At 39.0% G+C, this 18,148-nt stretch overlaps 2 protein-coding genes across 2 annotated transcripts; both read left to right on the top strand.

Annotated features, from left to right (window-relative positions):
• The first annotated feature begins 5,911 nt into the window (after positions 1–5,911).
• On the top strand, positions 5,912–11,333 carry LOC136674695 (uncharacterized). Its single transcript, XM_066650840.1, has 5 exons — positions 5,912–5,980; positions 6,556–6,918; positions 7,131–7,244; positions 10,847–10,972; positions 11,056–11,333. The coding sequence occupies exons 1-5, from the start codon at positions 5,935–5,937 to the stop codon at positions 11,061–11,063; spliced, it is 657 nt and encodes a 218-aa protein (XP_066506937.1). The 5' UTR covers positions 5,912–5,934; the 3' UTR covers positions 11,064–11,333.
• A 1,970-nt stretch (positions 11,334–13,303) lies between these two features.
• On the top strand, positions 13,304–17,598 carry LOC136676180 (sodium channel subunit beta-2-like). Its single transcript, XM_066653022.1, has 7 exons — positions 13,304–13,337; positions 13,464–13,601; positions 13,914–14,276; positions 14,482–14,595; positions 15,703–15,774; positions 17,066–17,140; positions 17,491–17,598. Exons 1-7 carry the CDS (start codon positions 13,304–13,306, stop codon positions 17,568–17,570), a joined length of 876 nt encoding a protein of 291 aa, XP_066509119.1. The 3' UTR covers positions 17,571–17,598.
• The last annotated feature ends 550 nt before the right edge of the window (positions 17,599–18,148 follow it).

Raw genomic sequence — 18,148 nt, 5'->3', positions numbered from 1 at the left:
GCTTGATATTTTTTTTACCTGATTTCAAAAGCTGTGGTGTGTAGCACATACAGGAGGTGGTAAGAAATGGTGAAACATTTTTTTTCCATCTGTACTTAACAGGTAAAACTCTGAACCATCCAAAAATTACTGCCATTTGGCAAACAAATACATAGGGTTACAACTGCAATATCTCAGGCACTCAAAGAAGCACGTCAGTATTTAACCCTGCATTCTCTGCAGTAATTGAAATCCATACACCATAAATGGGTATGATCTTCTATGACCTTTTTGATCCAAAGTAATATTTCAAAATCAGCACCTGATTTCATTCTTGAATCTGATCTCATGAATGAATGCCATCAAATCTTCAAAGAAATTTTATAACATCTAATATAAAGATTTCTAGAAAATTAAAAGCTATTACTGCAGTAAAGAGGGTCAAAGCAGAAGATATATTGTAAAGACAACAAGAATTCCTATTAAATATATTATTAAAAAGCCAGAAATAATTATTGATTTTATATGTCATGCTTGGATATAATTTGTAGTTATGTTGAGCTCCATGTACACTGAGCTCCCATCCACTGGTGACACTGTTTCTCTGTTTCATGCAAACTCTATGCCAAAGTTTGAAAAAGCATTAAACAAGCTAAATTTTCAGTGTGCCAAATATATTTATTACAAACTGTAAAAATCGTTTATAGTCTTTGTTGTCTTTTAATCTATTGCAAAAGTCTTTCAGTAAATTATGTACAAATTCACCTTATGACCACCCTGAGATTAGCAAAAGGCTACAGATGAAGGGCTTTAAAGTGTCTCTGCAACACAAGTACCTATGGGGTGACTCATTAAAACTTCTGCAACCCAGTGTATTTTGCTGGTCTAAGAGAGTATAAATCTTCACAGATGCACTTCTGTGGGTTTCGCTTCACTTGCGGTCAGCCAGCTACTGTCACTGACACAGGTTTTCACACCCATTTCTTTAACACAAACACTAATAAGACAAGCTGTCTGAATTCTTTTGAAAGGCAGTGGCTGTCAAAACTTATACAGCTACTTCGCAGTATGTAACGGTTGCAGCTATGTTTTGCCTTTTAGAGAGGGGATCTATATATATGGGTTTCTTCCATGAGAGAGTTAGTAGTAGAGTGACCTCAGGGAGAGGAGGGTGAGCTCGTACAGTAGCTCGTACGTGTAGACTCTCTATTTATCCTGTAACACCATTAAGAAGCTCCCCATTGTACTTTTCCTTTATGTTTGAATGGAATGAGTAGCAGCAATGTGACCATGGGACCATGTTCCAAAGAAGTCATTACCCTCCTGTTTCAACGACTTCTGTCGTTCTGTCTGAAGTGCTTCGAGCGGCTAGTCATGCAACACATCAGGTCTCTCCACCCCCCAACCCCCTCCTTGGACCCCTACCAGTTTGCATATCGATTAAATCGTTCAGCTGATGATGCTGTCTCCACTGCTCTCCATTCAGCCCTTACTCATCTGGACAAGAAAGACACCTATGTCAGAATGCTTTTTATTGATTTCAGTTCTGCATTCAACACAATCATCCCCCAACAGCTCATTCAGAAACTGGACAGACTGGGACTGAACACATCACTGTGCAACTAGCTGCTTGACTTCCTGACTGGAAGACCACAGGTAGTACAGGTTGGCAGTAACTTGTCTAGCACCATCACTCTGAACACGGGGGCTCCCCAAGGATGTGTGTTCACTCTGCTAACCCACGACTGCTCTCCATCACACACCTCCAACCTCTTCATCAAGATTGCGGATGACACGACTGTGGTAGGCCTCATCAGCAACAACAATGAGTCACACTACAGGAGCGAGGTGACCCGGCTGGCTTCTTGGTGCAAACACAACAATCTCTCTCTGAACACTGAGAAGACCAAGGAGATTGTTGTGGACTTCAGGAGAACTCACACACAACATGCCCCTCTATCCATCAACGGGGCTGCTCTGGAGAGGGTGAGCAGCACCAAGTTCCTGGGTGTGCACGTCTCAGAGGACCTCTCCTGGACCATCAACACAGCATCACTGGCCAAGAAGGCTCACCAACGACTCTACTTTCTCCGCAAAATAAGAAGAGCAAGAGCTCCCACCCCCATCATGATCACCTTCTACAAGAAGGCCGTCGAGAGTATCCTGACTAGCTGTTTCACTGCGTGGTACGGGGCCTGCACAGCATCCTGTCGCAGAACCCTCCAGCGTATTGTGAGAACTGCTGAGAAGATCATTTGTACCTCTCTCCCCTCCCTTCGGGACTTATACAGCTCCCACCTCCTACGAAAAGCCCTCTGCTTGGCAGGTGATCCCACCCACCTGCTACACAGGTTCTTCAGCCTGCTGCCATCAGGGCGGAGACTGCGTAGTCTCAGGGCTAGAACCAGCAGACTGAGGGATAGCTCCATCCATCAGGCTGTGAGAATGCTGAACTCTCTCCCTGCTCTGCCCCACCTCCCACTTCTGCCCCCCCCACACACTACTCAGCAACCTCATAAATTACCACCAATACCCAACTGTGACTTTGAAAATCAGGCAGGCACTCAACCACATTAACCAGCCTCCAGGCTTCATGTCCCTGTATTTGCACTACTGTTGACACCGGTTCTGTTTATATTGGTACTGTCACTTAAGCTCCACATCAGACCTAACTGTGACTTTTTCAATAGAACCGGTATGCACTTGTTCACTTTATTTAGTTGTTTTGCGATTATCTTGCACTATTGTCTACACTGCCTTGTACATCCAGTATCCTACCTCCTCCTATTACGATTATTTTGCACTACTGTTTACTCTGCCCTGTACATCCAGTATCCTACCTCTTTCTATTACGATTATCATGCACTATTGTTTACACTGCCTTTTACATCCATTATCGTACCTCCAAATTAGGTTATTGTCTTCAGTCAGTGTCCCATTGTCTCATGTATGTCTATCAGTGAGCTGCTGGTATCATATGTCCTGCACTTGTCTTCTGTTGTCCTTCACTTGTCTTCTGTTTGTTCACTTTCATATATTTATATACTTAGCTTAGTTGAATTTAGTCTATTTTTTGCTAAATGTTACTGCATCTTGGAGAGGAGAGTAACATAATTTCAATCTTTTGTATGTCCTGTACATATGCAGAATTGACAATAAAACTCTTGACTTGACTTGACTTGGTTTTGTATGGTCTGTGTAGTAAATAAACTAGCCCTCATGTAGCCCACTCCTGAGTATGGGTCCTGAGTGCTAAATGCTAACAGCTTACTAGACACAACACAACCTCTAGGCCTGGAGCTTCCTAATTCCCCGCACTAAAAGTGAAGTTAGTACAATCCAATGTTACAAGTAGTGGATTAGTAGGTATGTGCAATAATATTTTATAGGTAAAAACAGCCCATCCACTCCAGATGTTTTCAGGAAGTGATTCTGTATCGTTGTCATTGTGTTCAAAGCTGCATTAGTGTGGAACCAAATTTTTCAAGATGATCATGAGCTGGTTTTTGTTTTTAAACATGTGGATGCTCCTGCTTTTCCCCTGTGTCAGTAGTAAATGATATTTCAATGGGATTTGTCTATTTTTATGTATAGTTTACAACACCAACAAAGAATTACATTAAGTTACACATTCCTGCTGTGCAAAAATGAACTTAGCAGCAGCATCAACATAACCACCAAGCTTCATTCTGATGTTCTACCGCTGTGTAATCTTAGTGGATCAGACACAACTGCAGATATAGCAGCAGTGTGGAGTCACTGGAGTTTAAGAGTTGATAATGTAATGGAGATCCTCTTCAGGGTAAAACAATGTACTGGAAAAATTACAACAGACGTTTTAAAACATTCTCCATCTTCCTCCGTAATGTAAATCGGTCTAATGATTATGTGTGTTTAAAGTGACCAACTGCAGGATTGTGTATCAGGAGGTGTATCTGAGTAAGTCCAAATTCCAGCTGGAGCCTTTAGAAATGAATTGAAGTAAATTAGTCATTAATATAAAGCGTGTAGTCACTCTCAAGACATGACCTTGTATCTCTATTGTTATTTCTATTATTTACCTTCTTCTGAACACAAAGTTTGTTTTGCTTCAGTCTTTTCTGAAGAGTGAACCAATATAATGAAAAATCAGACAAAATAAAACCCTGTTACATTACATTAGGGACATTGTTTTTACTTTAAACTTTACCCTCCAGTAGATAGAAGGTTTTCTTCTGATTGTCACATTTCTTTTGAAATGAAGATTATTCAAAGAGGGTTTGTGACCCCTTTTTGCAGCAACCGAAGCCTCGTGTCTTCTTTACACAATATTTAAATGAATTTTGTGGTGATTTGAAGACATTCAGCCAAGAAAATTGACAATTATAAAAAGCCTCTGATACATCAGGAGCAAAGTCATCAATAATTAATTTTAGTACGATAAAAACATTTGGAAAAGCTCACTATATAAATCATTATAAATATATAACACAACATAAATAAACTGTGGAAGACTAAGTTTGGGGAGTGCAGACGTTTTCTTGATCACAAATACAACACCAGCTCGTCCAGTAGATACTGAAGGAGCTCCAAAGAACAATTGGATTTATTTATGTGATTGATGAAAGGGAACGTGAAACACACGTTTGACTGTAAAAGAGGGAAAGTCTTCAGTACTACTTCATGATCATGATGGGCTGATTTGACTACTAAAAGATGTTTTGAGATGCTGCACTTTTTATACGCCATGAATTGTGCCCAAAAATACTTGTCATTCAAATATTAAAATGTGGGTTTTATTTCCTTTTAAAGAAGCAGAATTCATGAAATGTAAGAAATGTAAATTCTATCCATATTAAAAATTCAACTAATTCTAATGTCTTTTTATATAGCCTAATATTAAAATTAGTATTTATTATATCTAATACATTACATTAATTAATTAAAGTCTGTTAATTATATTCTGTTCAGGGTCGTTGTGGGTCCTGAGCCTATCCAGAAACACTGGGCCAACAAAGTTAACCTGTGGCATCCAGTTCTGTAGAGTTATTAACAAATGGACACAGACATTCACACCTTTGAATGTTAGCAAGTTAACTGTTCATATGTAAGGGACCACAAAATATTATAATATTTTATAAAACATTTAACATTTTCTGCAGGAGTGTTTTTTCTGTTGCTGAGGATTCCCCTGCTGTTGATCTGCTCTTGACCTGGCTTCATCACAGCAGGAGCAGCAGTGGGAGGAATTCTGACACTTTCTTTAATTATAATATGTTAGTTTTGTTCAAAATGTGACTCTGTCTTTCCTTTACAAGCAGGTTCAAGCTCTGTCTTAATTAAGCTTTATATTTTCAGCTAAAATTATCCAAACACATATTCAGAACATTCATTACTTTTCTGTAACCCTTATCCAGTTCAGGGTCACAGTGAGTCCAGATCCTACTTGGAATCATTGGGCGCAGGGCAGGAATACACCCTGGAGGGGGCGTCAGTCCTTCTCAGAGCAACACACAAACTCACACATTCACTCACGCTTTTGAGTCACCAATCCACCTACCAACATGTGTTTTTGGACTGTGGGAGGAAACCAGAGCACCTGGAGGAAACCCACGCAGACACGGGGAGAACAAACCAACTCCTCACAGACAGTCACCCAGAGCTGGAATCGAACCCACAACCTCCAGGCCCCTGGAGCTGTGTGACTGCGACACTAACCTGCTGCACCACCCTACTTTTTTTCACTCTTTTCCTATTTTGTCCTCTGTATTTTCTTCTTGAATTTCACTCTGGGATCAATCAAGAATTTAGAATTATATAAGCACTGTTGTATAATAGTGTCATATTTGCCTATTATATTTCCATATTTGTCATATAAGGAAGTGACTGAGATCAAAAGAACTGCATCACGTGGTTGTCATTTTCTTTTCAAGGCAGCTGCTTTAATGTTGAAGTAACAGATGCAAGAAAGGTGACATGTTCTTAACCATGTGGCTGCTCCTACTTTTACCCTGTGTCAGAGGTAAGTGACTCTTCAATGGGATTAGAGCTGCCTTCATGTACAGTCTGTTGAGTCTCAGGTAGTGAAAAGTTAAGCTTTGCATTGTACAATCTTCTCAATCACAATTTGTAACTCTTCATTTGCAGCTGACAGTCGATGCAAGAGTGATCTTATCAGCAGCATCAATATAACTGCCAAGCTCCAGTCTGACATTCTTCTGCCTTGTAACTTTGAACTAACCCTCTTTAAATCAGACATGACTGCAGATATAGCATCAATGTGGAGTGAGGAAATGTAATGATTGATAATCTAGTGGATTAATTTTCAGGGTGTAGGCAAGTTCTGGGGACTTACATGTGATACATCATTAATCAGCCCTTTGACACAGTCTTGGATTTCGGAGTTAAGGAAGCATAACTGCATATCACAGACATAGCCATGAAAAAATTATCTTGTGTTTCTTAATCACATTTTTCAAAAGTAGCATTGGCCTTAATATTGAACCATGTAAAACAACAAATACAAAAAACAAAGTTGTATTGTTTCAGTTAAGAAACAAACTTAAAACATGATTTACTCTTACTCTTCCACCACAGGAGAAAGTCCGTGCAAAAGTGAACTTGTTCTCAGCCTCAATGTAACAACGGTACTTCAGTCTGATGTTCTACTGCCGTGTAACTTCAGTCCAGGTCTCATCGGATTGAACACGACTGCAGATATAGCAGCAGTGTGGAGTCACAGGACTGTAACAGTTGATAATCTAGTGGAGATCACGCTGCAGGGTCAAACAATGTACTGGAAAAAGTACAACAGACAGATTAAGACATTCTCCAGTGTCTCAGCATCAGGAAACTTCTCCATACTCCTCCGTAATGTAACTCAGTCTGATGAGGGTCTGTACCAGTGTGATCTGTTTAATGGGACCGGCTGCAGGATTGCGTATCAGGAGATGCATCTGAGTAAGTCCTGATTTCCTGTATACTGTAATCTTGTGTTATGTCACAGAATACAGCTTATCTAATTTTGCATGCATTTGCATGAGGTGTAAACATAATCTTTGTCAGTTTCATGATACCCAGACCTGTGGAAATGCTCCAGGGTGACGTGGAGTAAAATAAATTCATATGTGGAATATGTGAAAATGTAAAATAGCATTATTTTCTTAATCCAGGATTTGATGATTCTCCTGCTGATGGTTTTTTGACTTGGCTCATCACAGCGGGAGCGTTAGGAGGAGGAGTTGTGCTGCTTGTTTTTCTCATAACCATTTTTATCTGTGCAAAACGTGAGTCTGTTTTCTGCCCTCTTTTCTTTACAGTTTTTTTATTTTTTTTCTCAGTGTGTCACTGGTGTTCTCTTTTGGCTTGTGCTTAACATTGATCACCAGAATTAAACTGACTACTGATTGATATCTCAACTATTCCCATGCACTGAGTAATACATTGTTGCATTTTACTACATTATTAAGCAACAGTTAATGGGAAATATATATTTTTGATGTAAATCCCATACTAAGCCTTAAAAATCTGTTACTACATATTACTGAACAGTAATTAGAGTAAAAACCTTAAATCTTAGCAAATAATAACAAATACATCACATATAAATATGCTCGTTAATTGAAGCATACATTTGTACAATATTCAGTTTGGTGGAACATGTTTACACCCTGTCCTTCCTTATTTAACCTCAACAAGGCAGTAGTTGATCTTAAACTGATCATTACACTTTAACTGAATAATAAAACATTATTCTGTGCAAATATTTAAAACATTATTCTACTTATATACAATAAGGATGCATAATTATTATATATACATATATATTAGTAGACCATTATTGATTTTGATTATGTTTTGGTTCAATAAACTTCAGTTATGTTTCAGGATGTTCAGACCGAGAATGTATACCAAATTAGTCACGTGTGACCTTGCATGTGATGTCACCGAAGCTATATTTACCTGCAGCCCCAATGGATGAGTTCTCAGTCCCTGCTGGTAGGGTAGATTTTGGAGCTGAATTTACAACGGGCCTTCATTCTAGTAGCCAGAGAAATCAAGCAAGAGCAGCGGAATTAGCGCTGGCATTCATGACAAATGCGGCTGTTGGTCTTTACCCAAATCCATGCTGCCCCAGTTCATAGTGTAGATGTTTGGATGAGCTTCGCTCCAAGGCAAACGATACTGAGACCAGAATGGCAAAAATGGTGAATTCTCATTCTCTTCTGTTGACAGCTGTGCACACTTCAATTCAAGGCCTTGAGAATAACGGATCAATGCACTTCAGTCAGTTGGCTACCTGGCTCGTGGGCATGGGAGACTGGTGGGGACCCTATTTCATGGACGACAGCAAGTGTGTTTGGCGCGGTCTTCACTCTCTGACACTTGCAGGGCAACAATTAGGTCATTGCCTCTAGTCCCTGGCTATGCGTTTTGTCCAGCAATAAAATAAGTCCTGGACCGCCCTCTGCCCTCTCAGAAGCCTACAAGTTGCATTCTGTGGTTCTCGGAACACGCCTGGACCGACCGCTGGGTCAAGATGCCCTGGCTCACAACTGGCCAAGGGTATATCTATACGCGTTCCCTCCTCTTCCACTCCTTCATTCACTCCTGGTCAGAATACAAGAAGAAAGTCAAATAGTCCCTTTGGTGGCAATGCACTGGCCCAGACAACCATGGTTTCCACTAATGCTGTCATTATTCAGGCGTGTCCCTTGGGAGCTTCCAGTGTGGAAAGATCTCCTCTCCCAGTCAGGAGGACAGGTGTGGCATCCACAGCCAGAGATTCTTCAGCTATGCCTATGGCCTTTGGGTCTGACAAGGACCTTGCTTCATGCTCTTCAGGAGTAAAGCATACTATTCTTAATGCCAGAGCAACCTTTACCCAAATTGTGTATAATGGACAGTGGTAATCCTTTGTGTGCTGGTGCACAGGAGAGCGGGAAGATTCACTCTCATGCTTAGCGGGTGTTGTGCTTTCCTTCGTACAAATGCTATTGAACACAGGAAGATCTCCTTCGACGCTGAATGTCTATGTGGCCTCTCTCTAGCCATCAGCCCTTGAGTGGGGGCGTGTCCCTAGGCTCACACAGGTTAATTGCGGCCTTCATAAAGGCTGCAAGGAGACTCAGACCTTGTAGGATTCGTCCTCCCCCTTGGGATTTGCCTTTAGTACTCAAGTACCTATGGGGTGACTCATTCGAACCTCTGTATGGGGTGGGTCTCATCCTGAATATGTCAATCAGTCCATCCGTGTGGCAGCTTATGCTGATCAGTCTGATCCTAAGTGTGTTCTCATGTGCCCTGTCCGGGGACTGAAGCATTATGTGCTGGCTACGGCATCCATACATAAGTCAGGCCAGTTGCCATCTGCTTCTCTGGTTATGTGAGTAGTGGATGACTGCCAGGGTTCTTGGTCACTTGGTGTGAGCGAGGCGATCCGGGTTCCGGAGGCAGTTTGCCGTGAGGCACAGGTAAATATAGCTTCGGTGACATCATGTGCAAAGTCATATGCGACTAATTTGGTATACATTCTCGGTCTAGAGCGCGCATGCGCGAGGAACCTCCACTCAGTAAGTACCGCCCTGGAGGTCATCCACTACTCACACAACGACAGTTACATTCGTAACTAGTGTAAAAGCATATGTTACTGCTTAATGCTTAATAAGGTCATTACAAAAGCACCACACTAAAGGTTACTAAAAGGTATACTTTATAGATAAACACACACACACACACACACACTTATTGTCAACATCCATGAAAATTCTCCAAATATATTTATTACAAACTGTAAAAATCGTTTATAGTCTTTGTTGTCTTTTAATGTATGGCAAAAATCTTTTAGTAAATTATGTACAAATTCACCTTATGACCACCCTGAGATTAGCAAAAGGCTACAGATGAAGGGCTTTAAAGTTTTAAAGTCTAGGAGTGTTAAAATCTTCACTGATGCACTTTTGTGGTTTTCGCTTCACTTGCGGTCAGCTAGCTACTGTCACTGACACAGGTTTTCACACCCATTTCTTTAACACAAACACTAATAAGAAGAGGTGTCTGAATTCTTTTGAAAGGCAGTGACTGTCAAATCTTTTACAGCTATTTTGCAGTATGTAACGGTTGCAGCTATGCTGTGCCTTTAAGAGAGGGGAGCTCTTTTTTTATATATGTAAATGTATATAGGGGTCTCTTCCATGAGAGTGTTAGTAGTAGAGTGACCCCAGGGAGAAGAGGGTGAGCTCGTACAGCAGGTTTAGGCTGCCCCCCTCCATCTTAGTGTAGACTCTGTATTTTTCTTGTAACACTATTAAGAAGCTCCCCGTTGTACTTTTCCTTCATGTTTGAATGGAATGAGTAGCAGCCATGCGACCTGGGTCTCAGGGCCAGTCCTTCTCAGGGCAACGCACACATTCACACACACACACCTATGGACACTTTTTTTTGAGTCACCAATCCACCTACCAAAGTGTGGTTTAGGACTGTGGGAGGAAACCGGAGCACCCTGAGGAAACCCACGCAGACACAGGGAGAACACACCAATTCCTCACAGACAGTCACCCGGAGCGGGACTCGAACCCACAACCTCCAGGTCCCTGGAGCTGTGTGACTGCGACACTACCTGCTGCGCCAGAACAACGCAACGCAAAATTTGATTCATGTTATTAATTTTTCATGTACTTCACTACTATTTTTGCAACAAGAAAATATCCACTTCTCTCATTTTATTCTTAATCTGATGTGAACAGTATAACTTTAAGATTTACACAGTTACACAGTGCCTTGGTGAAAATAACTGGATCTGTACCGTACCTTCCTTTATTCACTGTTTTAGTTCTAGGATTTGATTCATTTATTCATTTGTTTTCTTTTACCTCTTCATCCTGATTAGAGTTGCAGCAGCTCTGGACTCTCCCAGGAATCACTGAACTGAGCCCTAGACTAGGACTTGATCCACCTGTTTCTTCTATATATTCCTGTGTTAGCTACACAGTGCTAGTTGACAACAGCAAAGAGGGTAAATTATATAAATGTAAATATATAGATACTCATCTTTCTATAGTTGTATGATTTATTGTAAATATTTCCCTCTCTCCTCAGGTGTGTGATAACCTTAATCCCTGCTGGAGACTTGGGGAATTTTTACAAACTCATTTACTGCCTGTGTATGTGATGAAGTTTAAATGACTTCCCACCAGCTCTTCCAACACCAATTCACAAGATCAGAGTTATTTAAAAAAAATTAGAGTATCTTTTTTTGTTCTTATATTTTTCTTTAATGATGTTGTAAGATTCTACAGTTTTCCTGTCGCTTCTGAAAAATGCAGTTTTCTTCAAAGTCCATCTATCCATCCTCTATTTTTGTTGAATCGTTTATATTCACCTGCTGTCAATGTTGCACTCTTCTTCTGCCTGTCTCAACTCTTATTGGTGTGTTGTAGCCATCAAATTCTAAATTTGTTTATATATTTACAAAATACAGTGAAGTGGTTCAGTGAAACACAGGAAATGTTCCATTTTAATACAATGAAATGTGTAACAAGGCATTATTTCAATACAAATTCTAGCTTGAAATTGAGTTGGCATTTCTTTCTTTGTTAGTATGTTACATTTTAGGCTTCATGAGCTGGTTCATTCAGAGATGGAAATTAAATTGGAGGGGGAAGCAGTGCAACAATCCAAGAATAGAAAAGCATTGAGACTCACCTCCTAATCATTGTATACGTCCCAAACCCCTACAGGGTTTTTACAAAAAAAAAAAAAAAAACCTACGTGGTGGGTGTAGGGGTGGTCACGGAGCAAGGAACAGGAAGGAGGTAATTGCAGGAGACTTCATTAACAACCACAAGGAAAATAGACAGAGATGCTAGGGAACTAGACAAAGGGGCTAAACACAAGGACTAGGACACTAAACAGAACAAAGGGGCTAACACTAAACATGAAGGTTAAACACTAAACAAGAAACTTTAAACAAAGCACAAGACTAAAACAGAGCCATGGTGCTCTGGATCAGCCTGGGGCTCTGGATCCACAGGAGCAGCCAGAGGTTCTGGATATTCTGGAGTGGCCAGGGGCTCTGGACATTCGGGCTCAGTAACTGGGAGCTCCTCATCAAACAAGTTCACTAAAATATTTAACATAAAAATAAAGTCTGTGAGGTCTCCATTGCTGCTGGCTATAAACTCAGGCAATGTCTGCTTTATGGACCCAACCAGTTCTGTTAATTTGCCCTTAGGAGATCGGGAATATGTCTGCAAGGTTATAAACAAATTATCTCTTCATAAAATGCTGTAGGTCACATGGGCCTCTCTTAACGAGAGCGCTGAGATGGTTCTGAACATTTTGATATACAACATGTGGGCAATATATTATAATACATATACTTTAAAGATGAATTTCAGAAAATTGAGAAAATGTCTCCAAACGACTCCAAAGTACCCGAACTCACAGCTGGCTTTGAAGGAGCATTACTGGGGACAGGAGTGGACTGGAAACTGGAGTGGGACTCTTGGACTTTTTCTTTTACAGTCTACTAGAGAGAGTCCCTGCACTGATCCCCAGCAGTAGTCAGTTCCATCAGTCCCACAGATAATCCGAGATCTCCTGCTACCTCCTTGATTAGGTGGGTCATTCTGTCACATGGTGGGTGTAGGGGTGGTCAAGGAGCAGAAACAGGAAGGAGGTAATTGCAGGAGACTTTATTAACAACCACAAGGAAAATGAAGCACAGACCACAAACATACATCTACAATGACCCACACCCACTGACAAGGACTGTATCAAGACAACACAAACAAGAAACACCTGGGAACTGATTAAAGCATGTGACACTAGAAACACAAGGGAAGGGTATCACATGACCTGGGAAGCAGACACAAGACAGAGGGAACAGTAACATGACATGGGGAGCACAAACAAGAAACAGTACAAATCAGAATACAAAACTGTGTACGTTACAGCAAGCATATAGTCAAACATTTCTGAGAGAATGTGTTGTTCTTAACAGCTTTTGAGAGTGGTGCTGTATTTTGTTTTCATTTAATTCAATATTACTGTATCAAAAATTGAGGTTACATGAATTGTGTTGCATCATAGGCAGAATATTTGATTTTTACATTTTTATATATTGTTCCTATTTTCCCCTCATCTTCTTGAATTTCCCTCTGGGATCAATCAGGAATTTGGAATTATATAAGCACTGTAGTATAATAGTGTCATATTTGCTTCACACAATATAAGGAAGTGACTGAGATCAAAAGAACTGCATCACGTGGTTGTCATTTTCTTTTCAAGGCAGCTGCTATAATGTCAAAGTAACAGATGCAAGAAAGGTGACATGTTCTTAACCATGTGGCTGCTTCTACTCTTACCCTGTGTCAGAGGTAAGTGACTCTTCAATGGGAGCTGCCTTCATGTACAGTCTGTTGAGTCTCAGGTAGTGAAAAGTTAAAGCTGGGCTTTGCATTGTACAATCTTCTCAATCACAATTTGTAACTCTTCATTTGCAGCTGACAGTCGATGCAAGAGTGATCTTATCAGCAGCATCAATATAACTGCCAAGCTCCAGTCTGACATTCTTCTGCCTTGTAACTTTGAACTAACCCTCTTTAAATCAGACATGACTGCAGATATAGCATCAGTGTGGAGTGAGGAAATGTAATGATTGATAATCTAGCGGATTAATTTTCAGGGTGTAGCAAAGTTCTGGGGACTTACATGTGATACATCATTAATCAGCCCTTTGACACAGTCTTGGATTTCGGAGTTAAGGAAGCATAACTGCATATCACAGACATAGCCATGAAAAAATTATCTTGTGTTTCTTAATCACATTTTTCAAAAGTAGCATTGGCCTTAATATTGAACCATGTAAAACAACAAATACAAAAAACAAAGTTTTATTGTTTCAGTTAAGAAACAAACTTAAAACATGATTTACTCTTACTCTTCCACCACAGGAGAAAGTCCGTGCAAAAGTGAACTTGTTCTCAGCCTCAATGTAACAACTGCACTTCAGTCTGATGTTCTACTGCCGTGTAACTTCAGTCCAGGTCTCATCGGATTGAACACGACTGCAGATATAGCAGCAGTGTGGAGTCACAGGAATATGACTGTTAATAATCTAGTGGAGATCACGCTGCAGGGTCAAACAATGTACTGGAAAAATTACAACAGACAGATTAAGACATTCTCCAGTGTCTCAGCATCAGGAAACTTCTCCATACTCCTCCGTAATGTAACTCAGTCTGATGAGGGTCTGTACCAGTGTGATCTGTTTAATGGGACCGGCTGCAGGATTGCGTATCAGGAGATGCATCTGAGTAAGTCCTGAGTTCCTGTATACTGTAATCTTGTGTTATGTCACAGAATACAGCTTATCTAATTTTGCATGCATTTGCATGAGGTGTAAACATAATCTTTGTCAGTTTCATGATACCCAGACCTGTGGAAATGCTCCAGGGTGATGTGGAGTAAAATAAATTCATATGTGGAATATGTGAAAATAGCATTGTTTTCTTAATCCAGGATTTGATGATTCTCCTGCTGATGGTTTTTTGACTTGGCTCGTCACAGCGGGAGCGTTAGGAGGAGGAGTTGTGCTGCTTGTTTTTCTCATAACCATTTACATTTGTGCAAAACGTGAGTCTGTTTTCTGCCCTCTTTTCTTTACAGTTTTTTTTTTTTTTCTCAGTGTGTCACTGGTGTTCTCTTTTGGCTTGTGATTAACACTGATCACCAGAATTAAACTGACTACTGATTGATATCTCAATTATTCCCATGCACTGAGTAATACATTGCTGCATTTTACTACATTATTAAGCAACGGTTAATGGGAAATATATATTTTTGATGTAAACAGTAATTAGAGTGAAAAGAAAACCTTAAATCTTAGCAAATAACAACAAATACATCACATATAAATATGCTCGTTAATTGAAGCATACATTAGTACAATATTCAGTTTGGTGGAACATGTTTACACCCTGTCCTTCCTTATTTAACCTCAACAAGGCAGTAGTTGATCTTAAACTGATCATTACACTTTAACTGAATAATAAAACATTATTCTGTGCAAATATTTAAAACATTATTCTACTTATATACAATAAGGATGCATAATTATTATATATACATATATATTAGTAGACCATTATTGATTTTGGTTATGTTTTGGTTCAATAAACTTCAGTTTATAGACACTTGCTCATTCAGTGTTTTTTGATGGAGTATCAAAGTCATAAAACATTTAAAATATTTAATAGTGCTTTATATACTACTATAGTACATTGTTTGTTAAATGATTTTAAACTGGCTTTCATTTTCTGAAACATTAGTAAAAATGAAACACTAACCAGAGGCTAAACTGGAGAAAAGGTTACACCTGCTTCTCACGCAATGGCTGAGGCAAAGCCTAGAACATTATTGTTCCTGTTGAAACGCTGTCTCTGTCGCACTCTCTCTCTCTCTCTCCAAAATACTCATTAAATAGAGTAAATCTTCTGTAAACTTCAAAAGGGCTTAATAAACCCCAGTTACAGCATAATAGTGCAGTAATAGCATGTTACTGCTTAATGCTTAATAAGGTCATTACAAAAGCACCACACTAAAGGTTTTTTTTTCACAGCATATAGAAACATATTGAATTCATACTGCAGCTGTTTGTATCTTTTATACATAAACACACACACACACACACACACACACACACCTGTATATAATTGATTGTAATTTATATCATTTTTGCAGGCAGCACTAACTCCAGCAATGAGAGCGTGAGCAGAGAGTTGTATCCCCCTGAAGTGCCACACGATGCAGTCGGTTAGCAACGTTTCTTTGTTGCTCACCGTTAGAAATGAAAAAAGTAACTCTGATATAAAGTCTTCATGAATCTGGACTAACAATGTTGTAGTGTAAGAAAAAAGAAAGAACAATTCCCACCCATTAATAAGAGACTGATTTGATTAATACCCGTGTTTAATAGTGCAGTATTTACCACTAACACATTTTAAACTGCCATTACATCCATAGGTATGTGATCATTTTCTGATTATGTTTATTACCTTACACATTTTCTTTATAAATCACTTTGTCTGAATGTGCACAGACTTAATTTCTAAACTCTTTTTAAATATGCTTTTAAAAAACCCTGAAATCTTTAATGATTGAGATTTAAAATGGTCTGCATTCTATTCTGACAAAAAAATATTTACATTTAAAAATTATAAACATTTTAAAGCACATTGTTTTTCTGTTAAAATTTAAAGAAGCATAAATAAAATATAATGGATATTTTATATAATTTAATTTTGGCATGTTTCCTGCATATCAACCTTTAATACAATCTCTTGTGCACTGCATTTCAGTGAGGTGTTAATGTTTGAAGTAAATCACAGAGAATGTAACACAGTGTGTTTGTTTACATTCTGAGGAGTGACATTAATGCGGCATTTTGTTCTGAAAATGCAAATCCTAGTGCATTGTATTTTTTTTTAGTGAAATATTAATTAGTATATGACCACACTGATGTTTTTGTGGCTGAATGCCATCAAATTCTCACAATATTCCAACAGTTTTTACTCTTGATGGTGCATTAAATACCAGGTTGACCGGTCAGAGATGCTTTGATAATGTATTTTACTCAATCACTGTTCTGATTGGATGGCATGAATTGTAGCTCATTATAAACACAGGCTGCATCACTCCTCATGAGCTCAGTGTCAATGAGTAGACCCAGATAAGCTGAATAAGCAAATGTTACGATTTTTGTGACATCACAAAATTTGAAATTTAAAACAGGATTTGTGGCCTTGTTTCGTAAATTAATCACATGGTGTTGGGTGTGAAGGGTATATTTTTGAAACTTGCAGTGTTTTTAAATGAAACACTAAGGTAATTAATCATTTAAATTGTAAAATATTTAAAGAATAATTAAAAATACAGAGTTATCAGTGCTTTAATGTGTCGCATTACTTTTTCATGTGTATCATTCTCTATACTTTGTGTAAAGCTGATATTCACCAGAGTGGGCTCTGTTGTGACTCTTGAAGTATTTATTAAAAATTATTTCATATGTAATACATTTTCCTTGATGTTTTTCTTCTCCATTCAGAATATACACTGGAAAACCCAATTTATGATGCAGCTGTTCAGTCAGAAACACACAGCAGTTTCAGAGCAGAGAAAGGTAAGTAAAGCCTGAACTCATCTGTGAGAGTGAGGTAAATGTCAGTGTCCGGTGGTAAACATGTCTCGCACATATCTCACACTTCTTTGAGCGATGCCATAGAAGAAACACTTTTGTTTAAGAAATGTGTGTGTGAAGAACCTTTTAAAGGTTTAAAAATGCATCACTCTGCCTAAAGGTTCTTTACCCATTTAAACACATTAACAACAATGATTCCTTATCGAACCAAAAGTGGTTCTTCTATAGAATCGCTCAAAGAAACTTTTGTAGCACCTTTATTTTTAAGAGTGCAGGAGCTTAAGACTTTTCTCAGATGACTCTCTCTCTCTCTGTGTTTTTATCTCTCTGAGGAAATTCAGCTGAAACTGCAGTGTATACAGCGGTCAAGAAAGTAAAGAGGAAAGAAAGAAAACCGGAGGAGGTTCAATAATGAGAGGTCAATCTACTTAATAAAATGCATTGTACATTGAGTATTTTAAACATTCAACACTGTTGCATTTTTAAAGGTGTATCAATGTGTTTTATATTACAACTTCAAATTAAATAGACTTTTTTGTGTGTGGGAAATGTATTTTTGTTCAGTCAGTTTCTATCGACAGTGCGTTTGGCCAAAGAGAGGCAGGTGTTTTGCTAACAGCCACAACACCAAGTTCATTTATTTATAGACATCACATTCAGATTGTTTGCACTTGAAATAACAGACAAAACAGTGGAGAGAACTGAGAATAGCCCTAAGAACTTTTGGTAAATAAATAATAATTACATTTAAACATCTTGTAAGTTAATTAAACAACAACGAGGTCTGAGGAATGACGCATGAGGAAGCTGAATGTACCTCAGGAACACAGAGGGAAATTGGGACTAGAACCAATAACGAGATAACCAGATAATGAGAAGTAAAACATTCACAAAAAGAAGAGACACAGGAGTAAAATATAAAATAAAACAGAAACTGAACCCATTGCCAGTAAAAAATAAACACAAACAAGGGACAACTAAGGCAGCAAG

The sequence above is a fragment of the Hoplias malabaricus genome, chromosome 2, assembly GCF_029633855.1.
Source record: "Hoplias malabaricus isolate fHopMal1 chromosome 2, fHopMal1.hap1, whole genome shotgun sequence".
NCBI classification, from domain to species: Eukaryota; Metazoa; Chordata; class Actinopteri; order Characiformes; family Erythrinidae; genus Hoplias; species Hoplias malabaricus.
This window is presented reverse-complemented; position numbering and strand designations above follow the sequence as displayed.